The sequence below is a fragment of the Acartia tonsa genome, chromosome 7 (assembly GCF_053477335.1).
Source record: "Acartia tonsa isolate MP-2025a chromosome 7, ASM5347733v1, whole genome shotgun sequence".
In the NCBI taxonomy this organism is placed as follows: Eukaryota; Metazoa; Arthropoda; class Copepoda; order Calanoida; family Acartiidae; genus Acartia; species Acartia tonsa.
The window spans coordinates 13,745,276-13,764,405 of record NC_137266.1 but is presented as its reverse complement, the minus strand read 5'-3'; the positions used below and the strand labels follow the sequence as shown (position 1 = coordinate 13,764,405).

The 19,130-nt window shown below is 32.2% G+C and overlaps 1 protein-coding gene across 1 annotated transcript in view; it reads left to right on the top strand.

Moving 5' to 3' along the window:
* Nucleotides 1-19,130, top strand: part of LOC145324895 (uncharacterized) — a 177,670-nt gene that overhangs the window by 147,051 nt on the left and 11,489 nt on the right. The window contains exons 17-22 of the mRNA XM_080167615.1: nt 2,159-2,216; nt 6,501-6,604; nt 14,465-14,599; nt 16,467-16,573; nt 16,901-16,995; nt 18,098-18,207. Coding sequence (XP_080023741.1) covers nt 2,159-2,216; nt 6,501-6,604; nt 14,465-14,599; nt 16,467-16,573; nt 16,901-16,995; nt 18,098-18,207 — 609 coding nt within the window. The remainder of the gene's footprint in view (nt 1-2,158; nt 2,217-6,500; nt 6,605-14,464; nt 14,600-16,466; nt 16,574-16,900; nt 16,996-18,097; nt 18,208-19,130) is intronic.

The following is a 19,130-nucleotide window of genomic DNA, read 5'->3' as shown; positions in this document are numbered from 1 at the left end:
TATTTTTTTAAGTGAATGATTTTCTCGTTTATTTGGATTTCTGTATGTTTTATTTAAAAAGATTAAAATAATAATAAAAAGAAAATTGTTTTTAATATTTTTCCAACGATTTTCTTGCGGCTAAAACTTAAGATTAGATAATAAGTAAAACATCTGCAATAGCAGCGCAACAATAATAATAAAAGCATGTAGCCCAGAGGACACTGAAATATAATACAGTAAAAATAATAGAAAATCCAAAAGACAATCTATCTGGCTAAAAGAGACATTATCTGTCTGGCAAAGTTATGATAAGTGATGATTATAGAATTATAGATCCTTAATTCAATTAAACCAATAGGAAAAGAGCTTAGGAACAATCCAACTATTAGCCATATGTGACTAACCACAATCTAGGGTAATAAATCTTTTAGCGACGTAAAGATGTATTGACGTACGGACATGACCTAGCTATAGGGTAGCTGCACTGCTAAAAATGAAATGATTGAATTGGGCAGAAAGAGAGAGAGAGAGGGGGTAAGATAGGCATCAAATCTAATTATATATTTCAATGGTTTAGTGTGCTTTCTATTCCGTACAATATCACATTTATTATTAGCAGAGAAGCAGAATAATGCAACCTTAAAAGCTCCCCCCCCCCCCTCCGTAGGGAGGGTATAGTAGACTGTAAATTACACTGGTACCCAAAATTTTATAAGCATTGTTTACAGGCTCCAAAAATTTGGGTATTTGTTTATTGAAATTTTATTGTGCAGTTCCAATTTTTTTCATCCAACAATATGAATTTACTGTAGGAATTATTTTATTAATCATTATTGGGTATGTGCATTGATTTATCCTTCATGGTAAATTATCTTAAGATCCCTGAGATGGGTTTTCGAGAGAAGAATGCCGCGTTTTTCGACATTTTTTAGACATATCGTCTTCGTTCAATCAATCATTATTATGAAAATGCCCTGTAGGATTTCAACAGAGTATACAACTTAAGAATTCAAAATTTTAAAATTGTTATTTTAGCCATTTGTATAATGTCTAATAGAGCTCTAAAAAGATGCATTAATTAATATGCAGCAAAAATGGATTTAAGATAATTTGTTTTTCTTTTATTAAGCGAAATAATTAAATAAATGGTTGTATACTCTGTTTAAATTTCGCGAATGCCGCGTTTTTTTTTCGATATGTCTAAAAAATGTCGAAAAAACGCGGCATTCTTCTCTCGAAAACCCATCTCTGTAAAAATACCCCATCCTACTAATTTGCTATTTTAAACCACTTGCAGAAATGATAAAACACCGAACGGTTTGTCCGATGGTCGTGGATAATTACTTTAAATTAATTAAAATGGTTGGGGGCAATGGAGATAACAATTTGGGAATCAAAATCTTCAGGGAATTACGGATAAGATCTAAAAGGATAAGGAAATGGCCGATTAATTGATGTACTGTACATCCCCAAGGATGATTCACAAAATTACCCCTTTGTAGATTACAATTAGGGGTTGAAACATTTAGACACTTAACCTAGGTAATAATCCAACCAATCAAAATTCAACAAAAGTCCCCAAAGTTTTTAAGCAAACGAATAAGAAAATATTATTATAAAACTATGGGGACTAGTGTAATAATTGTTATTTTCCTCCATGGGATAAGAACCTAATAGTTTTCCACCGGAATCGAACCAGTTGTAAACATTAAAGTAAATGACAAAATTAATTTTCTTTCTTTATGCTAAAGGACATTTTTCAATGTGTGAAATTTGGAGGAGAATTAGTAAGTCTTTAGATTAAAAATTTCCTTATCCCCTGATGTAAATATAGATTATTAGTTTCTTCCTAATTTTATTTCATTATTAAACTGTCTATTGTATCTATGATATAAATCTTATTGACAAACATTTAATTTATTTTATGACGCTTTGCTTTATTGACAATAGAAAGGCAGGAATAGTCAGCCGCAACTTTAGGAAAGTCGCAAACACAATCGACCGCCGAATTTTGTGACAATCTATTTTTGCAGTGGCAGCTAAAAAACGAAAACAGCTGGCTATCACTTATCCGGCTAAAATTTTGCAATTGCCTTACTCTGAAGAAAAATAGTCTTAATTCAATTTTTATTGCTGTTCTACTTTAATTTAAATTACTAATTATTTTTTATTGTAGGCAACAATTACCGCGGAAGCGCTACATTGGCAATGATATTGTCACACTTGTTTTCCAGGTAAGCGCTTTTTATTCATTTTTCCATTATGGCTTCGAAACCGATTAATATCCACTGGATTAGAACCGGTTCGCAGCTCTAATGGAAATTCATGTATAACAACGTATTAAAGACAATTTTCCAATCTTATTAAAATCTTAAAATTAAAACCAGTTTTGTTCGCGCGAACCTTCAGGTCTTCGGTAATAAAAAACTATTCTTTGACAATTTCTTCTTCGCCATTTAAAGAAAATCCAATGATACGAGGGGTTATGATTATTTCATTTAGTAAAAAAAGGAATTAGCTTCTAACTTTCTTTGCTCTTTGTCTATAAATCAAATAACTTTTTGTTCCTTTACATGCTTAATTAATCAATTGTGCTTAACAAAATGAAATAATATAAAATTTTGATAAAAACAATGAAATAAAAGTTGTAACCATAACATCAGATAACCACCAGCTACAGAATTGATTTATTTAAACTTTGGTTTCCATCAAATTTTCCCGGTTAAAAAAAAGAATTCAGTCGATATTTATTTTTTATTTACAAAGATTATTATCTATAATACAAAGTAGAACGATGTCTGTGTGTCTATCTGTTTGTCTGTTTGTTTGTAGCGAAGGATCTCGCTAACCGCTGAACCGATCGGGTTCTCTTTTACAGGGTAGCTTCTCATAGGTCCCGGGAAGGTTTATAACTATTTTCTTGGGGGTGGGACACCCCCAACCCCCTAAAAAATTAAAAATACCCCCCACAATTTTTTTTCTTCTTAAAACTAAATTTAAAATGGTGAGGTCGACTACTCCCACCCCCAGAAACCCCCCCCCCCCTCCAAATTTTTTTTTTTAATTTTCCTTCAAATCTAAAATACGAAAAATTGGTTTGATTAAACCTCTTGGGGTAAAGCCCCTAGAGGCTAGGAGCGAAGCCGCTAGTAAGCTATAAAGTATACAATATTTTACTTATTTTTACCTGGTTATTTTTTCCAGTATGGATTCGAAACCGATTAATATTCGCTGGACTAGAACTGATTTTCAGCCATACTATAAAATCATACATAGCATCGTATTATAGACAATTTTTAACGACTATCAGAAAGAAAATCATTTAATTAATTCCAGTTTTGTTAGCCACAGCCTTCGGCATCTCGGGCCTAACTTACTTTAGTCTTATATTTTTCTATTTTAATATCCGCGGAAAGCTGTCTATAATACGATGCGATAAATAACTATTCTCAAATTCATACAAAAAAATTTATTATAGATTTTTTAACGTTTGAATATTTTTTCTGGTTAGATTTATATTAACCACAAGAAACCGGATTTGCAGTTAAACACATAAAACAAGGAAGTTTATGCATTGTAGTATCGCAGGGTGGAGCGTTTTTCGTGTATTTTACCTTATATCATTTTGAGTACAAGGTAGGTTCGCAGGGTTCGAACCAGGGGCGTCCAAGCTTTTTTATTTGGGGGGGGGGGGGATAAAATTTTGGGGGTTCCTACGGCACCCCCAAGCTCATTTTTTTTTTTTGGGGGGGGGTAATCTTTATTTCATAGAGGCATTTTTTTATTTGGGGGGGGGGGGTAAAAATTGAAAATCCAAAATTTGGTGGTGCCTACGGCAACCCCAAATTCATTTGGGGGGGGGGGTAATCATTCCTTTACCCCCCCCCCCCCTTGGACGTCAATGGTTCGAACACCGTAAGTTTAGGCCCTAAATGGTTAGGCTTAAGGAAAAACTTGCCTCCATTGTTTTCTGCATTTAAAAACTAGGAGGGGGGGGGGGGGTGGTTGTGCTTGCTAAGCACTTTGAGGGAAAGCACCGTTTCTTTTGCTTGAATGTTTCATCGGGATGATTAGTTTAAAATCAATTGTCCTACCCCTTAATCAAGAAATTAAATATTAGAAAGGATTTGAAATCTTATTTTCTTTGTTAATAATCTGAAGTAGATTTGAACAAAGACATTATTTTATTTCACCTTTCCTTTTACTTTTACAAATAGTGTTTATAGCTCATAAATTTAAGTAGCATAGCTTATCTATAACTAGAAGGTTTGTCCGTCCGTCTATCAAAAGAGTGAGATAGCGATGTTGAATTAAGATATTTATTGAAAATATCTTTCGCGATTATCATTTTAAACCTTTGTTTTCCCTTAAATGTTTGAAATTTTGAATTTAAGAAATAGTCTGTTTTTACAAATATTAAAAAAAGATTTTACTTTAATCAATTTTCTAAAGTGGCTTTGGATAAAGCTATAAATCTTTATCATAATTTATGATGACTTTTAAAGTTAATTAAAATTATCCTTTTTAATTCAAGACTTGAAAAAATCTTAAAGATTTTTTGAGCTAAAGGGTTTCAATTTAATTTAAATGCAATTAAAAAGTTAATCTAAAGTTGAAAATGTATTTTAATTAAGAAAAATCTTGACTTTAATGGGTTGGCTTTACAAGGGCCTAGTAGCTTAGGTAAGGGAAAAGAAATTTGAAATATAGGGATATGAAAAATTTATAAAAAAAAAGTAATTTTATCAAGATAAAACATCTACTAGTTAGCAAATGGTTGTTGGACCGACTCAGACTAAAGACGTTAAAAATTTTATTATTAGCTACTGTTTTTTTTAAAGCTAATGGTAATGTCTTGACCTGAAATCTGGCGAATCATTGATTTACCCCCTTTAAAATTTTCAAAAATACATAAGATCCCCCCTCCCTTGAATCTTTGAAACCCCTAATCAAAGGGTTACTTTTCCTTATGGCTTTCCCCTCTATAAAATTAAAAAATCAATCCAGTAAACTTTTACCAGTGCGTTTACATAACCCCTAAATCCTAGAGGAAGTCAATGCATATTAAAACTGAATTATGGGAATATTGTTGTAATTTATTGGTTAATAATAACACGGTTGTAAGGATAGGTAAAGATGTTTCACAGTAGCAAAAATAGTCTGTTTGTCTGTCTGCGCGTCTGTCTTTCCTTGTATTTGTCTGTCTGTCCATATATGTATATGCCTCTTCTTTATGTCTGTCTGTTTATCCTTCTTTCTATTTGTTTTTTTGTTTGTCCTATTTATGTCTGTCCTTATGTATTCTAATATTGTCTTCAAAAATCTGTTTTTCCTTTTTAATTTCATTGAACATGAGAAAACTTGTAAATTTACTAACATAATTATCTCTTATTGTGCGTGCAATGATTAAGCCACCGTGCGTCGCATTGCTTTGACGCATGTTTACGCATCTATCTGAAGGACCATGGGATGCGTCACAAGCCATTGATAGGTATTCGGAAAAAAATTGCAATCATAATTATAACTAAAACTTGAATAATCTGTAATGTTAAAACAGCTTTGCCTACACTCAAAACATTGTAATTTTTTTAATGTGAGTAATTTATATGTTATTATTGCGCCCCTAGCATCTAGAGATTATGTATTTGAAGATTGAATAAAATTGTCTAAAAAACTCTTTGACCTATGTGATTCTTCGCTAAATTGGAGAACTCAATCGGTTCAGTGTTTATGGAAGTTGTAAACTTCAAACAAAAGAAACTTTTACTACTTTATATCATAGGATTTTCTTAACTTGTTATTGCTGGGCTACTGATGGAATTGTCCTTGTTTCGTAATAATTATTTCTATCTACTGGAATGCGTCAGTCTTAAGTCGTATTATGCGTCATGCAATGTGTAACATATTCATACAAATTAACAATTAATAAAATTAGTAGATTTTCATTCAAACTTTTGGACGATTTTTTATTTCTATACAATCTCTGAATTTAGAAGTTCTTTTTAAATGCAACGATATTTCCTTCGTGGCAACTCAAAAATCAAATTTTATTAAGTAGTAGGGCTTTGGTTCTATGGTTTTATAGTGTTTAAAACTTTGCTAAAATGTCTTTTTAGTTGTTTTTATCTAAAAAAGGGGGATAGGGCCGGGGAGTAAAAGGGTAATCGGAAGGGGGGTAAACATCAATTGCATAAAATGCAATTTAATCATTACATTAAGAGTAATCTTAAAACTTTAAAGATAATAAGTTTTTTTTTACAATATTTTAATTAGTAATAAATTCTTCTGAAAACAATCTTATTGCATTTTTTCTTTCTTTTAAGTATGTTGAAAATAATATAGACATATATGAAAAGGACCATTATGATGCTTTATTTAACATTGTGGGGTCATCTAAAAAGTAAACTTCCTTGAATCTATATGAAGCTTAACTTCAAATGATAACTCATAAGTCTAGCGCCGCTTATATAAAAGGATATAATACAGGTTTCGTGATTTAATTGCAACATGTTTTTTAGGAACCTGGTGCGCTGCCGTTCATTCCCAACATAAGATCCCAGTTCCAGCATGTCTTCATCATTGTACGGGTACACAATCCTTGCTCAGAGAATACACATTACAGGTATACACATGTCTTTATTATTGTATTGGTACACAATCCTTGCTCAAAGAATACACATTACAGGTATACATATGTCTTTATTATTGTACGGGTACACAATCCTTGCTCAGAGAATACACATTACTGGTATACACATGTCTTTATTATTGTACGGTACACAATCCTTGCTCAGAGAATACACATACCAGGTATACACATGTCTTTATTATTGTACGGGTACACAATCCTTGCTCAGAGAATACACATTATAGGTATACACATGTCTTTATTATTGTACGGGTACACAATCCTTGCTCAGAGAATACACATTACAGGTATACACATGTCTTTATTATTGTACGGGTACACAATCCTTGCTCAGAGAATACACATTTACAGGTATACACATGTCTTTATTATTGTACGGGTACACAATCCTTGCTCAGAGAATACACATTTACAGGTATACATGTATTTATAATTGTACGGGTACACAATCCTTGCTCAGAGAATACACATTTACAGGTATGCACATGTCTTTATTATTGTACGGATACACAATCCTTGCTCAGTGAATACACATTTACAGGTATAAATGTATTTATAATTGTACGGGTACACAATCCTTGCTTAAAGAATACACATTACATGTCTTTATTATTGTACGGGTACACAATCCTTGCTCAGAGAACACACATTACAGGTATACATTTAGTCCATAATCAGGGTGTATCCGTCCGCCTATACCCCCTGATACACTCTCTGACTACCCCCGAATACAGCCAAGAGGTTTGTCATGGGAAAAAAGTCACTCCCCCCTTTGACTTGGGTTTATAAAAGATGTCAAAAATCGTAAGGTGGGTGTCAAAATTTTCAGGCACCCTCTGTACGCCTCTGGTATCTTATAACTAGAGTTGGCTCGATATAATTATCTCCCTATTGGCTAGTTTTCTATATGCACATCTATTTCTCAATAAATCTATTTTCCTCACCCGGCATTACTATCTAAAAAAAAGTAAATATTTAATTATCTAAATGATTTTAAAAAGATTTTTTAAATAATATTTTTTCTTTACATTACCATCACCAAAGGGTTAATGATGATGATTACAATTTTAGTTTAATATTTGAACACACAAAGTGTCGCCACAATCGAATTCTTTTAAAACAGAGTTTTCTTAAATTTATTATATTATAAATCTAAATTTTCTTTTCTATGATTAGAAATTAAATACATTGATATAAGGTAAATAGCAACATGAAATTAAAAAAAGGAATTTATTTTTAATAAAGTAAAATAATGGGTCTTATCGTTCTGGGCAATGAGAGTTTATTATGGATTATTGGAGCACTATGAGTTTCCAACAAATATTCCTTGGAAAACTTGAGCTCGTTTATAGACATTTATTTCCTATATAGATCTGACATGGATCTTGAAGCAATTAAGCAGGCCGTTTTATACATGTTAAAAATTGGAAGATTTCATTAAATAAAAGTTATCGCAAATATACTTAGTAAATAATATACCTTATGTTTAATTCCCTTACAATCAATTGAATTAACAGATGAATAATTTCTAAGCATACCAAACTACTTTTCTTATTTAGCTATTCATCAAACCTCTTGATGATTGCTATCTTAATCTTAATAAAGAGATGAACAGTTTTTTGTGCCCAGTTTTTCAACTCACATTAAAATTCAAAGCATATTTGAACTAATGTTTTGATTAAAGGTTAGGGGTAACCTTCAATATGTAAGCTTTGAAACTATCAAAGATTAACTTTGCTTTACAAAATCAATGAAAACAAGGATGATAACATCCAACGGTAAAATATTACAACAAACTTCGCTAAATGGCATTTTTTACTGTCAATAATAGGTAGGAATTTTAATATATTATCTTTTTTGGATACTTTTAAGGATTTTTTAGCTTTTATGAATGTTTTTTAAACTACCCCTTAATGATTTAAATTAACATTTTTACTCCTTTTGCTTTGACGATTTACAATTTTCTTTTCTTTTTATAAAATTACTCTTTGAGCATCTGTTTGATGATTCATGATTGAAACATTAAATATTTTGATCCTCAATAATATTCATTTTGGCACCGCTTTTTAATCAGGAACGACAAAGATTTTCATTTGGAATTTTGATCTTCGAAATCAATACACAAAATATAAAATAGCTTAAAACTTGCCTTTGACCAAAAATAAGTTTTCTTTAAAATAGATAAGGTTGTATTTTTTACAAAGTGTTTAAAATTGCAATGTATTTTTTTTCTCGAATGCCTCAACCCAAAAATCCGTGATGTTTTAGAAGCAGTATATGTTTTTAGTTTACGGTAGCTCATACATATATTCATTAGGTGTCCATAGAAAACGACTATTTTAAACTGTTAATTTTAGAAGATTTTTGTCGTCATTAATTCCAATGCATGAGCTACTATCCTTCCATCTTGGAGATCTTATTGAGTAAAGCAATTCTATAATTTAGCCTATAACAACCTTAAATCGGTCGAACTATTTCAAATGTCTCTATTCTCAATTTCTCAAACCAAAAAAACAATCCTTTATACTTTATATTGTTTTTGATTATGAATCTTTAAAATTCAAGATTATCAAGTATATAATAACACTTACTAATGTTTATTAGAGCATAAACAAATGTAGGCGAAGGGAGATATACCCTTAAACATTTATATAAACTAGCGGGGTTTGGTGTTTATTTATTTCAAGGGTGTGGATATTTCAGTTGTTTTTTATACCGTTGTCCATCCTTATAATAAAGTAACAGGATATATGTCTGTTTGAATGTTTATATGTTTGTAACGAAGGATCTCGCTAACCGCTGAACCGATCGGGTTTTTCTTAATAGGTCCCGGGAGGGTTTATAATTATTTTTGGGGAGGGTACCACCACCCTCCCAAGAGAAATCGCAAAATATTTTCAATATTCTTGCTTTTGCGTAGAAACTAGAAACGCAACATAGACATATTATATTAGGGTAGTAGCCGCTAGTATTTATATAAAATGCCCACAAATAAATGTTTTTAAAGAAAATATATTTTATTACTTTACCAAGCTAAAATGTATAGTAAGTTTCGTCAATAAATCACTACATATGTCCATACTTAATATCAATAAAACACAATATAAATTGAGCAATATTTTTTTTTTAAATAAATCATAAACAGTCATGAATCTTTCATTATTTATAGTATTAAAATTAAAATAATTTCATGTAATAAAATGAATGCAGAAAAAAACATATTTTATTTTTTGAATTGCCTTCTATAAATCAAATAAAATTCAAGTAAAATATGATGAAAACAAGAATGGCAATATCCATAAAAAGAATGCAGAAAATTATGTAGAAATTGATTATAATCATATGTCAAATTTTGCAATTCAATTTTCAGACATAACTATTTAGATGCTACGCTTATAACATTGTGTCTTATCGCTTTAGGAGTAACCATTTCAAAAATCAAATTGATTAGATAATTTTATGAAATAATTTATGATGTCAAAATTGCTAAATAAAATCAACGGATTTGAAGAAAATTATAACATAATTGCTATGGTTTAAACTATTCCTAATTTTTTAAGGATTTCCCCTTATAATTTAGGATATAAGCTTTACGTTACGAACAGACTGACGGACGGACGGACGGACACACACACACACAAAATATAGAGTAGCTTCGCTACTAGCAATGGCAATTATTTAGGAACTCCATAAATATGAATGTTGTGTTGGTACATCCAAAATTACATTTTCTTTGTATGTAACTTTACCAAGGCACTCAATATTTCAGGAATAAATGAAAAGTTAAATGGATAAATCAAATAATAAATGAATTGATCAATATATATTTATTTACCTCTGTCTGATATTGTTTGATTATCTAATAATAAATTTTAGGCCGAATTAACCGATAGAGGGAATTCCTATATAGGTGCTGATACGGTTTTAGGCTATTTTATTTTTAGATTTAAATTTTTGGATATTTTTTAGCTATTTTTCTACTTCTTTCATACAGGGATGTAGCCGCTAGTAGTCAATAGTAAGTTACTACTTAAAAATTCAAATAATACTTATACTTTTATGCCTGTTTTATTGATATAAGGAGGCATCTTACTACTATTTATAGTAATGCCTGTTTTACTAGGGATAGTCACTAGTATTCCAATAAATAAATGGCTTTCGGGGTCCTGGAGGTTGTGAGTTCGTCATAATTAACGATGTTAACTGCTGCTATGTCAAACGCTAAATAATAGTAAAGCTTTTGGGTTAAAGGAACAACGCATAAACACAGTTAGTTCCTATAAAAAATGGTTTTGTAATAAAGGGTCATTTGTATGGGATGTTTTAATTAGATACTGGATTTAATAATCAGAGTTTCTCGTATTCATTCGAATCCGGTGGATAGGAACCGGTTTTCATCCATACGAAAAAACTATGTCTAGCATCGTATTATATCCAGCTTTCTACGAATATAAAAATGTACAATCATAAGATTAAAACCAGTTTTTTTAACCCGTACCTTCGGCACCTCGGGGCTAAAAGAAAACGTACATTCTATATCCGCGGAAAGCTGTTCATAATACGATGCGAGAAATAACTATTATTTGCACAACAAAAATTAACATTTTTAATCTTTATCCTATGATTATGTTTTACTTGAAGCAATTTTTATGTGCATATTAAGTGAGTAAATCAGTGATAAATATATTCTATTAAAGATTATTGGCTATTAAATAAAATTAAATTCAAGCCATAATGCAAGATTTAAATATATAGTTACAATTGTCAATTGATATAGAATATACGTGGATGTTATAACAGGGGAAAAATTGTCGTCACTTTAGCTTGTTAACATGGAATCCGTCTGTTGGTCAGTTCGATTATCCTGTGGGAGGATCGAACTGAGGAGTTTCACTTTACTAGAAAACATGAAAATCTTGTGTAAGATATATCTATTCAAAAGACGTACATACATGCATACAACCTAATCATAGAGCAGCATGCTACGCAACTCTATAAATATTTGTGTAGGGACTATTTGGAATACCATATGATATATGTCCACCCACCTTTTATAAAAATTTCAGGGATACATTCATAAGTAAACAAGAAATTTTACAAATGTATAGTAGTCAACATAAACAAGGACGTTCCAGGGCGGGAGGGGACATTGGGCTATTTTTTTACTGAAGAACCAAAAGTTTAGAATAATGTTTTCTCATTCGTTGGCTCAAAATGTTTGAGAACTTTTATTGAATTTTGATTGGTTGGTTTACTAAGTTGAGTGCCCGAACGTTTTAACAATTAATTGTATTATACAAAAGGGTAATTTTGATTATCACCATTTGGGGATGTACATAAATTTATCGGCCATTGTCTTATCCCTGGGATCATATCACTTTATATTAATCTATAATACAAAGTAGCTTGATGTCTGTCCGTCTGACCGTCTGTCCGTCTGTCCGTCTGTCCGTCTGTCTGTCCGTCTGAAGCTTAAGATCTCAGTAACCGCTGAACCGATTGGGCTCTACTCTTCAGGGATTATACCTACTGGTCCTGTGATGGTTTTAAGCTATTTTCCTGGGGGGTGGGATACCCCCAACCCCCCTAAAAACTAAAAAAAACACCCCCCCCCAAAAATTTTTTTTTACATTTTTTGTAAAATCTCAGTAACTGCTGAACAAATTGGGCTCTACTCTTCTGGGAATATACCTACTGGTACTCTGGTGGTTTTAGGCTATTTTCTAGGAAGGTGGGACACCCCAACCCCCCTAAAAATAAAAAAATCCCTATTTCTAATTTTTTTATTTTTTTTTATTTTTGTAAACAAAAACCAGTAATTGGTTTGGGGGAACCCCACTGCACCATGGGGCGAAGCCCCCATGAACCCTCCCCCCAAAAAAAAATTTAAAAAAAAAATTTCACAAAAAAATTTTTTTGGGCTTTTTGTAACTTTTAAAAATTGACATCTTTAAAAAGTTGTTGCAATTATAGGTATAAAATAAAATTTACAGAGGAGAGTTTTCAATTTTTGTGTATATGTAGTCCAATCAGTGGGACTATCAGAGCTTGCACCGCATACAAGGTACTCGCTTATGCTCACCCCGTACGAGATATACGGTGAACAACCTGGGTTTAATTTTTACGAATTGAAATTTTTGTGCATACGGCGCACAACCTGGGTTTAATTTTACCAAAGAGTAATTCGGCAAAGAATAACTTTTTTGAAAATATAACTATAAAATTATTCTGGAGGGTTGACTTTCCATTACCTCATGGGGCGAAGCCCCTAAGGGCTAGGGGCGAAGCCACTAGTATTTTATATGTTTACAATTTTGTTTGACTGAACTTTGTCTTCAATTAACCTATCTCTTTGTCCCTGTAACATACCCATATCAAATGAATTAATGATTATCAAAATAAATTCTAACAGTGAACATAACATGCCTTATTTTGTTTAGCAGCGCAGCTACTAAATAAAAGAGCATGTACGTCTGTTTAGAAAGGAGTAACTTATCGAATTCAGTGGTTTAAATAGCTTAAAGCCACCTAAAGACTTTAGTCATTAAGTTAAACAGCTCTAAAAACCTTTCTACTTTATACGAAAGGTATTAGCTGCGCTGTTAGAACTAAATCAGACAAAATTAGGTTGGTGAGGCAAAATTGTTTTTGTTAAAAATCCTCCATAATCACATAAAAATCTACAAAAATGAAATAAAATCGTAGAAGGCTTATCAACATAAGATTTTATTTAATTTTTGTAGATTTTTGTGTGAGGATTTTTTACTAAAAAGATTTTGCCTTACCAACAATGAAGCGACCCTAATTTTTTTTTAAAGTATCCACCTCAGCGTTGCACTAGTAATAATTGTTACATCATGTACTATTTCATTTCATACATTTCTAAACAAAAATATACTAAAAGTTATAAAATAAGGCCATTCAAACTATTTCAACTTCTATGTCTTATAACTACATACATCTCTAGAGGCCTCTAAGGGCACTTAAAAGACCTTCCACTTTAAGTTTTAAAAAAAAAGGTTTTCTAAGACGATTTCTCTTAGTAGTGTTACCCTACCCAAAATAACTAAACAAAACTTCCCAGGACTTTACTGAGAAGCTTTACTGTAAAGGAGAACCATATCGGTTCAGCGGTTAAACACACAGACTACTTTTCTACCCTTAAATTGGATGATCACATAAACCAAGGTTATCTAACACACACACACACTCCCTCACACACACAAACACACACGTTGGTCTGTTGACTTTGAAACTTGGTTTAATTCATAGGAAATGGGTTTGGTTTGGCTATTATTATATTTAGATTAAATACCAAATTTCTAATCAATTAATGGGGTATGTGTGTGTGTGTTTGACTTTCAAGAAGGAAATTTTAAGTAGCCTTGCTATAATTTATTTCAATATTTAGCTAACAATATTTTAAAACGAATAAGAATTAATATAAATTAAGAAAATTATTTGCGATTCGATCGATCCTGGGGTTTGATAGAAAGACATTAAAGAACAAATAATAGCACAACTTCTTTATAGAAAATAATATTAATGTTATTAAGAATGAATGTAGAATATACGTGGATAATATGACAAGGGAAATTTTTATCGATTTGCTTGCTAACATGAAACTTATTTATTGGTTAGTTCGTTCATCCAATAGGAATGGATGGGATGGAATAAAAGTGGGTGGAAGATAGCAATCGTTATATAATCCAGCTGTGTGTTACGCTTTAATAGAGAACATGAAAATCTGGTGTATCAAGATCCAAGTAACAATATTTACATTATTAAATATAAGGTAGAGGGAATATAAATTAATAATAATTTTATTTTCAGTTTGGCTGTGACAAGATCTAAGAATGTGCCTATTTTCGGGCCCCCCATCCCCAAGGGGGCGATGTTCCCCAAGTCTCAGGCTTTCACCAAGTTCCTGCTCAGCAAACTCATCAACGCTGAGAACGCTGTGCACAGGTATGTTCTTGTTATATTGGCGGTTTCCGTAAGTTTGGGAGTTGCTTTAGGTCATTTTAGGTTAGTATATTGAGCTGCTTGGCAGGTGGGCATGCTATGAAATATAGAATAAAAAATTAGAGTATATAAGAAAGGTTTTGTGATTTTTTATTTAACAACTGTTATTTAAATGTCATTTCCGTATTCCCATTTGTGCATAGCTTCTCCTGGATGTTGTCATCCTTGTTTTCAAACTCATTCAATAAAACAGCTCTAATGAGATATCATAAAAAACATAGTTTTTTTACTCCACAAGACACATCAAAGTCATTTGAAATATTTCAACAGAAAAATGTTCAAAGCCTCAATTGTTTTGATCCAATTGTTAAGAATGTTTTTATTATTAAAAAATGACGTTTATTGCAAAAGATAAAGTATTTCAATGTCAAAATAAATCAGAGAGAAAGGTATTTTCAACATGAGTTTTATACTTTGAATTTTTTTGTTGTTGTTTAAGCAAACGATTTTGAAAATTTCCTCTTTAAGCTTAGACCCTTAGCCCTAAGAAGGGAGAGGTTAGTTTTTTCTTAGCATCTAATTCCTGCGGGGGCCTTAATCCTTCGGGGCTTCCCAGTATCCAAAAAAACCTAACCCGCCCCAATGTAAAACACATAGAAGACTACTCCCCCACCCCCCCTTAAATTCAAATCATTTTAAATTCGAGGATGTTTCTGTGGAAACCATCAATAATTCCTATTTACTGAACACTTTATCCCTGACAAAATTTAAAGTGTCAACAAAACATTTGTGTAATTCAAATAATGCAGTTAGTTTTTATTAATGTAGCTTATATATAACTAAGTACTAGCGGCTACGCCCCTAAAGGCCTCTAGTGGCCTTTGAAGGGGGAACTGAGTAGACCAACTCCACTTTAAATCTTAGTTTAAATAAAAGTAAAAAAAAATTGGGGGGGTGGACATTTTTTGGGGGGTGAATTATCTTGGGAGGGTGATGGTACCCTCCCCCAAAATAGTAATTAACCTTCCCAGGACCTATACTGTAAAGGAGAACCATATCGGTTCAGCGAATAGCGAAATCCTTCGCGTCCTCGCGTCCAGTACTTCAATACAAGTTTGTGAATTTCTGGAATTATATCCAATATATTAAAACTATATTATAGCACTACGCTCCTAGAGGCCTCTAGGGGCACTTGAGGAGCAGAGAGTCGAATTTGATAACCCAATTTCTTAATTTAGATTTTAAAAGAAAAAGTAAAAAAAATTGGGGGGGGGGGGCGAAATTTTTTATTTTTTTGGGGGGGGGGGGTGCGGTGTTCCTCCCCCCCCCTCATTTTTAATTTTAGTTGAAAAAAAAGTATGAGGATTGCTACTATATAATATTTTAATGTTATACAATATTGTTAGCTTTTTATTGCTGCGCTATTTAAGGACAATATTATACTTGTTTATTTTTTAATGAATGCAATTTTGTTTTTAATATGTTATCTTCATAAGAGCGTAACTTAGTAACAGTTAACTTAATTCGTCAAATATAATGAAAAACTGAAAAATTAGAATAACATTCAGGTATCTTGAGGATAAGACAATGGATGATAAATTGATGTACTCCCCAGTAATGATAAATAAAATTACCCCTTACGAAGTTAAGACACTAGTTCTTTGTACCGACTAATCTCAAAGCAACAGAGAACCTCAAATAAGTTGCAAAATTTGTTAAGAAACATTTGGGGGTAAGAACAAGTAATAGTCCATTGTCCCCTCCCTCCCTGTGTGATGTGCTATTTGCTATTGTTTAAATTTCTTATAAACGTTTATTTTGTCTGTCCTAACTTTGTAAGCGCAGCAACTCTATATACATTGTATTTTAGGAGTGATAAGTTTGTGTCTATGGCTACCAGAACCCGGCAGGAGTATCTCAAGGATCTGGCCACCAATTTTGTGACTCAGACAACTCTGGATTCTGGAAATAAGTTTGGTATGTATTTCTTTCATGTTTTAGTAGCAAAGCTACTCTTTATTTAGCTTTATTTTGATATTATCTACATACCTACATTTCTGCTGAAAGGGAGGGGTGGGAATAAGCCTTTCTCTACTCGATTATTCATATCAATTAATTAGGGTTGGGCCGGATATCAGGTTTGGCCGGATATCCGGTTTGGCCAGATATTCGGCCATTTTCAATATCCGGCCGGATACTGGATATTGAAACTATGCGGATATCCGGCTGACTTTTAATGCCGGATGTCCAGTCGGGAAATTTGCCGGATATCGAATGTATATCTTAATAATGGAATTTTTTCAGCGTTGTTTGCGAGCAAGAAGAAGATATCAGTACGGCCAAGATTTTCACCAGATGCATCACTAAGAGGAGCTCTCTCCTGGGCTATTGTTGTTGAGGTGAGTGTTTTTTATGGGGCAAAATCCTGTGCACGTCACTGGTTGAATATAAGGATAAAAGTTTCTCAGGGGGGGGGGGGGGCTCTTTCTGGGGTTATTGGCTATTTAGCAGAATTATCCACATTATAATTTACAGGAAGATTAATTTGCCGTAATATTTAACATATTTTTAGGCTATTGATTAGATTGTATATTTTAAGATAAAGGTTTTTAAATACAAGATAAATAAGGATTTTGCAAATAAATTAAAAGAGCAGGTTTAGGATTAATATTTGTTCACTTAAATCATATCTGTCCTGTTTATGTCCTTGTTTTATACTTTTTGTTAAGTATTATTTCATGAAGTATTTGAATAATCTTAAACTTAAAAGGCAAAAAATTAGTCATAGCCAATTAAGATATAAAAATTATATACTAAAACAAGGATGACAACATCCACTAATAAGAAACACAAATTTTTTAAAAATTCAGAAAATCTAAAAAATTGGACGTAATAAGTTATGGAGTATTGGTCAGGAGATTCTTAACTTCAAAATATGTCATATAGCAGACAAATAAATGACAATTTATAATCAAAAGTCATCCATAACACAACGGACGCACAGCCGTGTGACGTTAAAATGAAGCTTCACGTCAAAAAATTTATATGTATGGAAGATTCGGCTAATTTTACTAATTATGATTGAAGTATAAAGATATTAGGCTTCATTAGTGTTTCAAAAATTTACACTTTGCCCTCGCACTTCATACAATAGAAAAATATGGATTTTAAAAGAGTATTTATGATTTTAGTATGGTTTTAAATCCGATTATATTCCGCTGGCTTTGAACCGGTTCTAATTTTTTTTGTCAACAATTGTCTGTAATAGAACAATATATAGAAAAATCCTAGTCTTTTTTATCATGAAAGGGGGAAAACTGTCGTAAATTTATGTTTTTAACATAGACATCACTTATTGATCAGTCATTCTTTTGGAGGGGAGGGATAAAGGGGGTGGATCATTATTTTAGCCAGCTACAAGTTTTACTATTTAAAGTACATATTAATCTGGTGTAACATCCAAGTAATAATAAATCCATTATTAACAAGTTAAATATTTAGGATTGTTCAACGAATCAGCAGCTGGAAGCGTTCATAGCCATCTCCAGCGATACCTTGGTCATTATTAGAGATAACATGCACAGAGATATTCTTTTCATAGCTGCTTGCAAGTAAGTATATCCTATTATATAAAGTAGAAAGCTTTTTTGTCTGTAGCGAAGGGTCTCTGTGACCGCTAAACCGATATGGTTCTCCTTTGCAGTTAAGCTTTTATAGGCCTAGGGAAGGTTTCAAACAATTTTTGGGGAAGCCTCTAGGGGTGTAGCCGCTAGTATCCTTATATAAAAGTAACAGGATCTGTGTCTGTCTGTACCGAAGGATATCTGTAACTGCGCTGAATCGATATGTTTTTCCCTTACAGTTTAGCTTCTCATAGGCCCTGGGAAGGTTTATAACTATTTTTGGGGTGGGTACCACCACCTTCCCAATTCTCACATGGATTGCCTGAAATTTAATGAGGTAGCCAATCTATGTTGAAAGACTGTTCTTCTGTAATTTAGTAAATATTTGGTAATCAGAGCTTATTTGGGTGGCAGTGTTAGTAAATACTAAGGTTTCTTACAATTATAAGAACGTTATTTACATTTCTCTTTATTTTTATGATTTTAGGGTGAAAAGCAAAGATATATAATTTAAAATCTATCCATAGTACCACAGAACGCATATTACTGACTCATCTTTGAAAATTAAACAATATTAATTATGTTCAAAGGCAGCAAAATTAAAAGGCTAGATATGAAACAAACAAAAAATAGTTTTTAGCTATTTTTTGGAGCCAATTAAAAAATTGAGGAGAATTGTGGAATTTGAACTGATCTTATTAAGGCCTATTATATAAAGTAGTAAGCTTTTTTTGTCTGTTGTGAAGGATCTTCCTAATCGCTGAGCCGATATGGTTCTCCTCTAAAGTGAAACTTGTTATAGGTCCTGTCACCCTGTGATGGTTTTAGGCTATTTTTAGTTGTATAGATAAGTCTGGGTATGGTTTTGGGATATTTTTCTGCCCTTCCATATCCCTTCAAATATAGAGCCC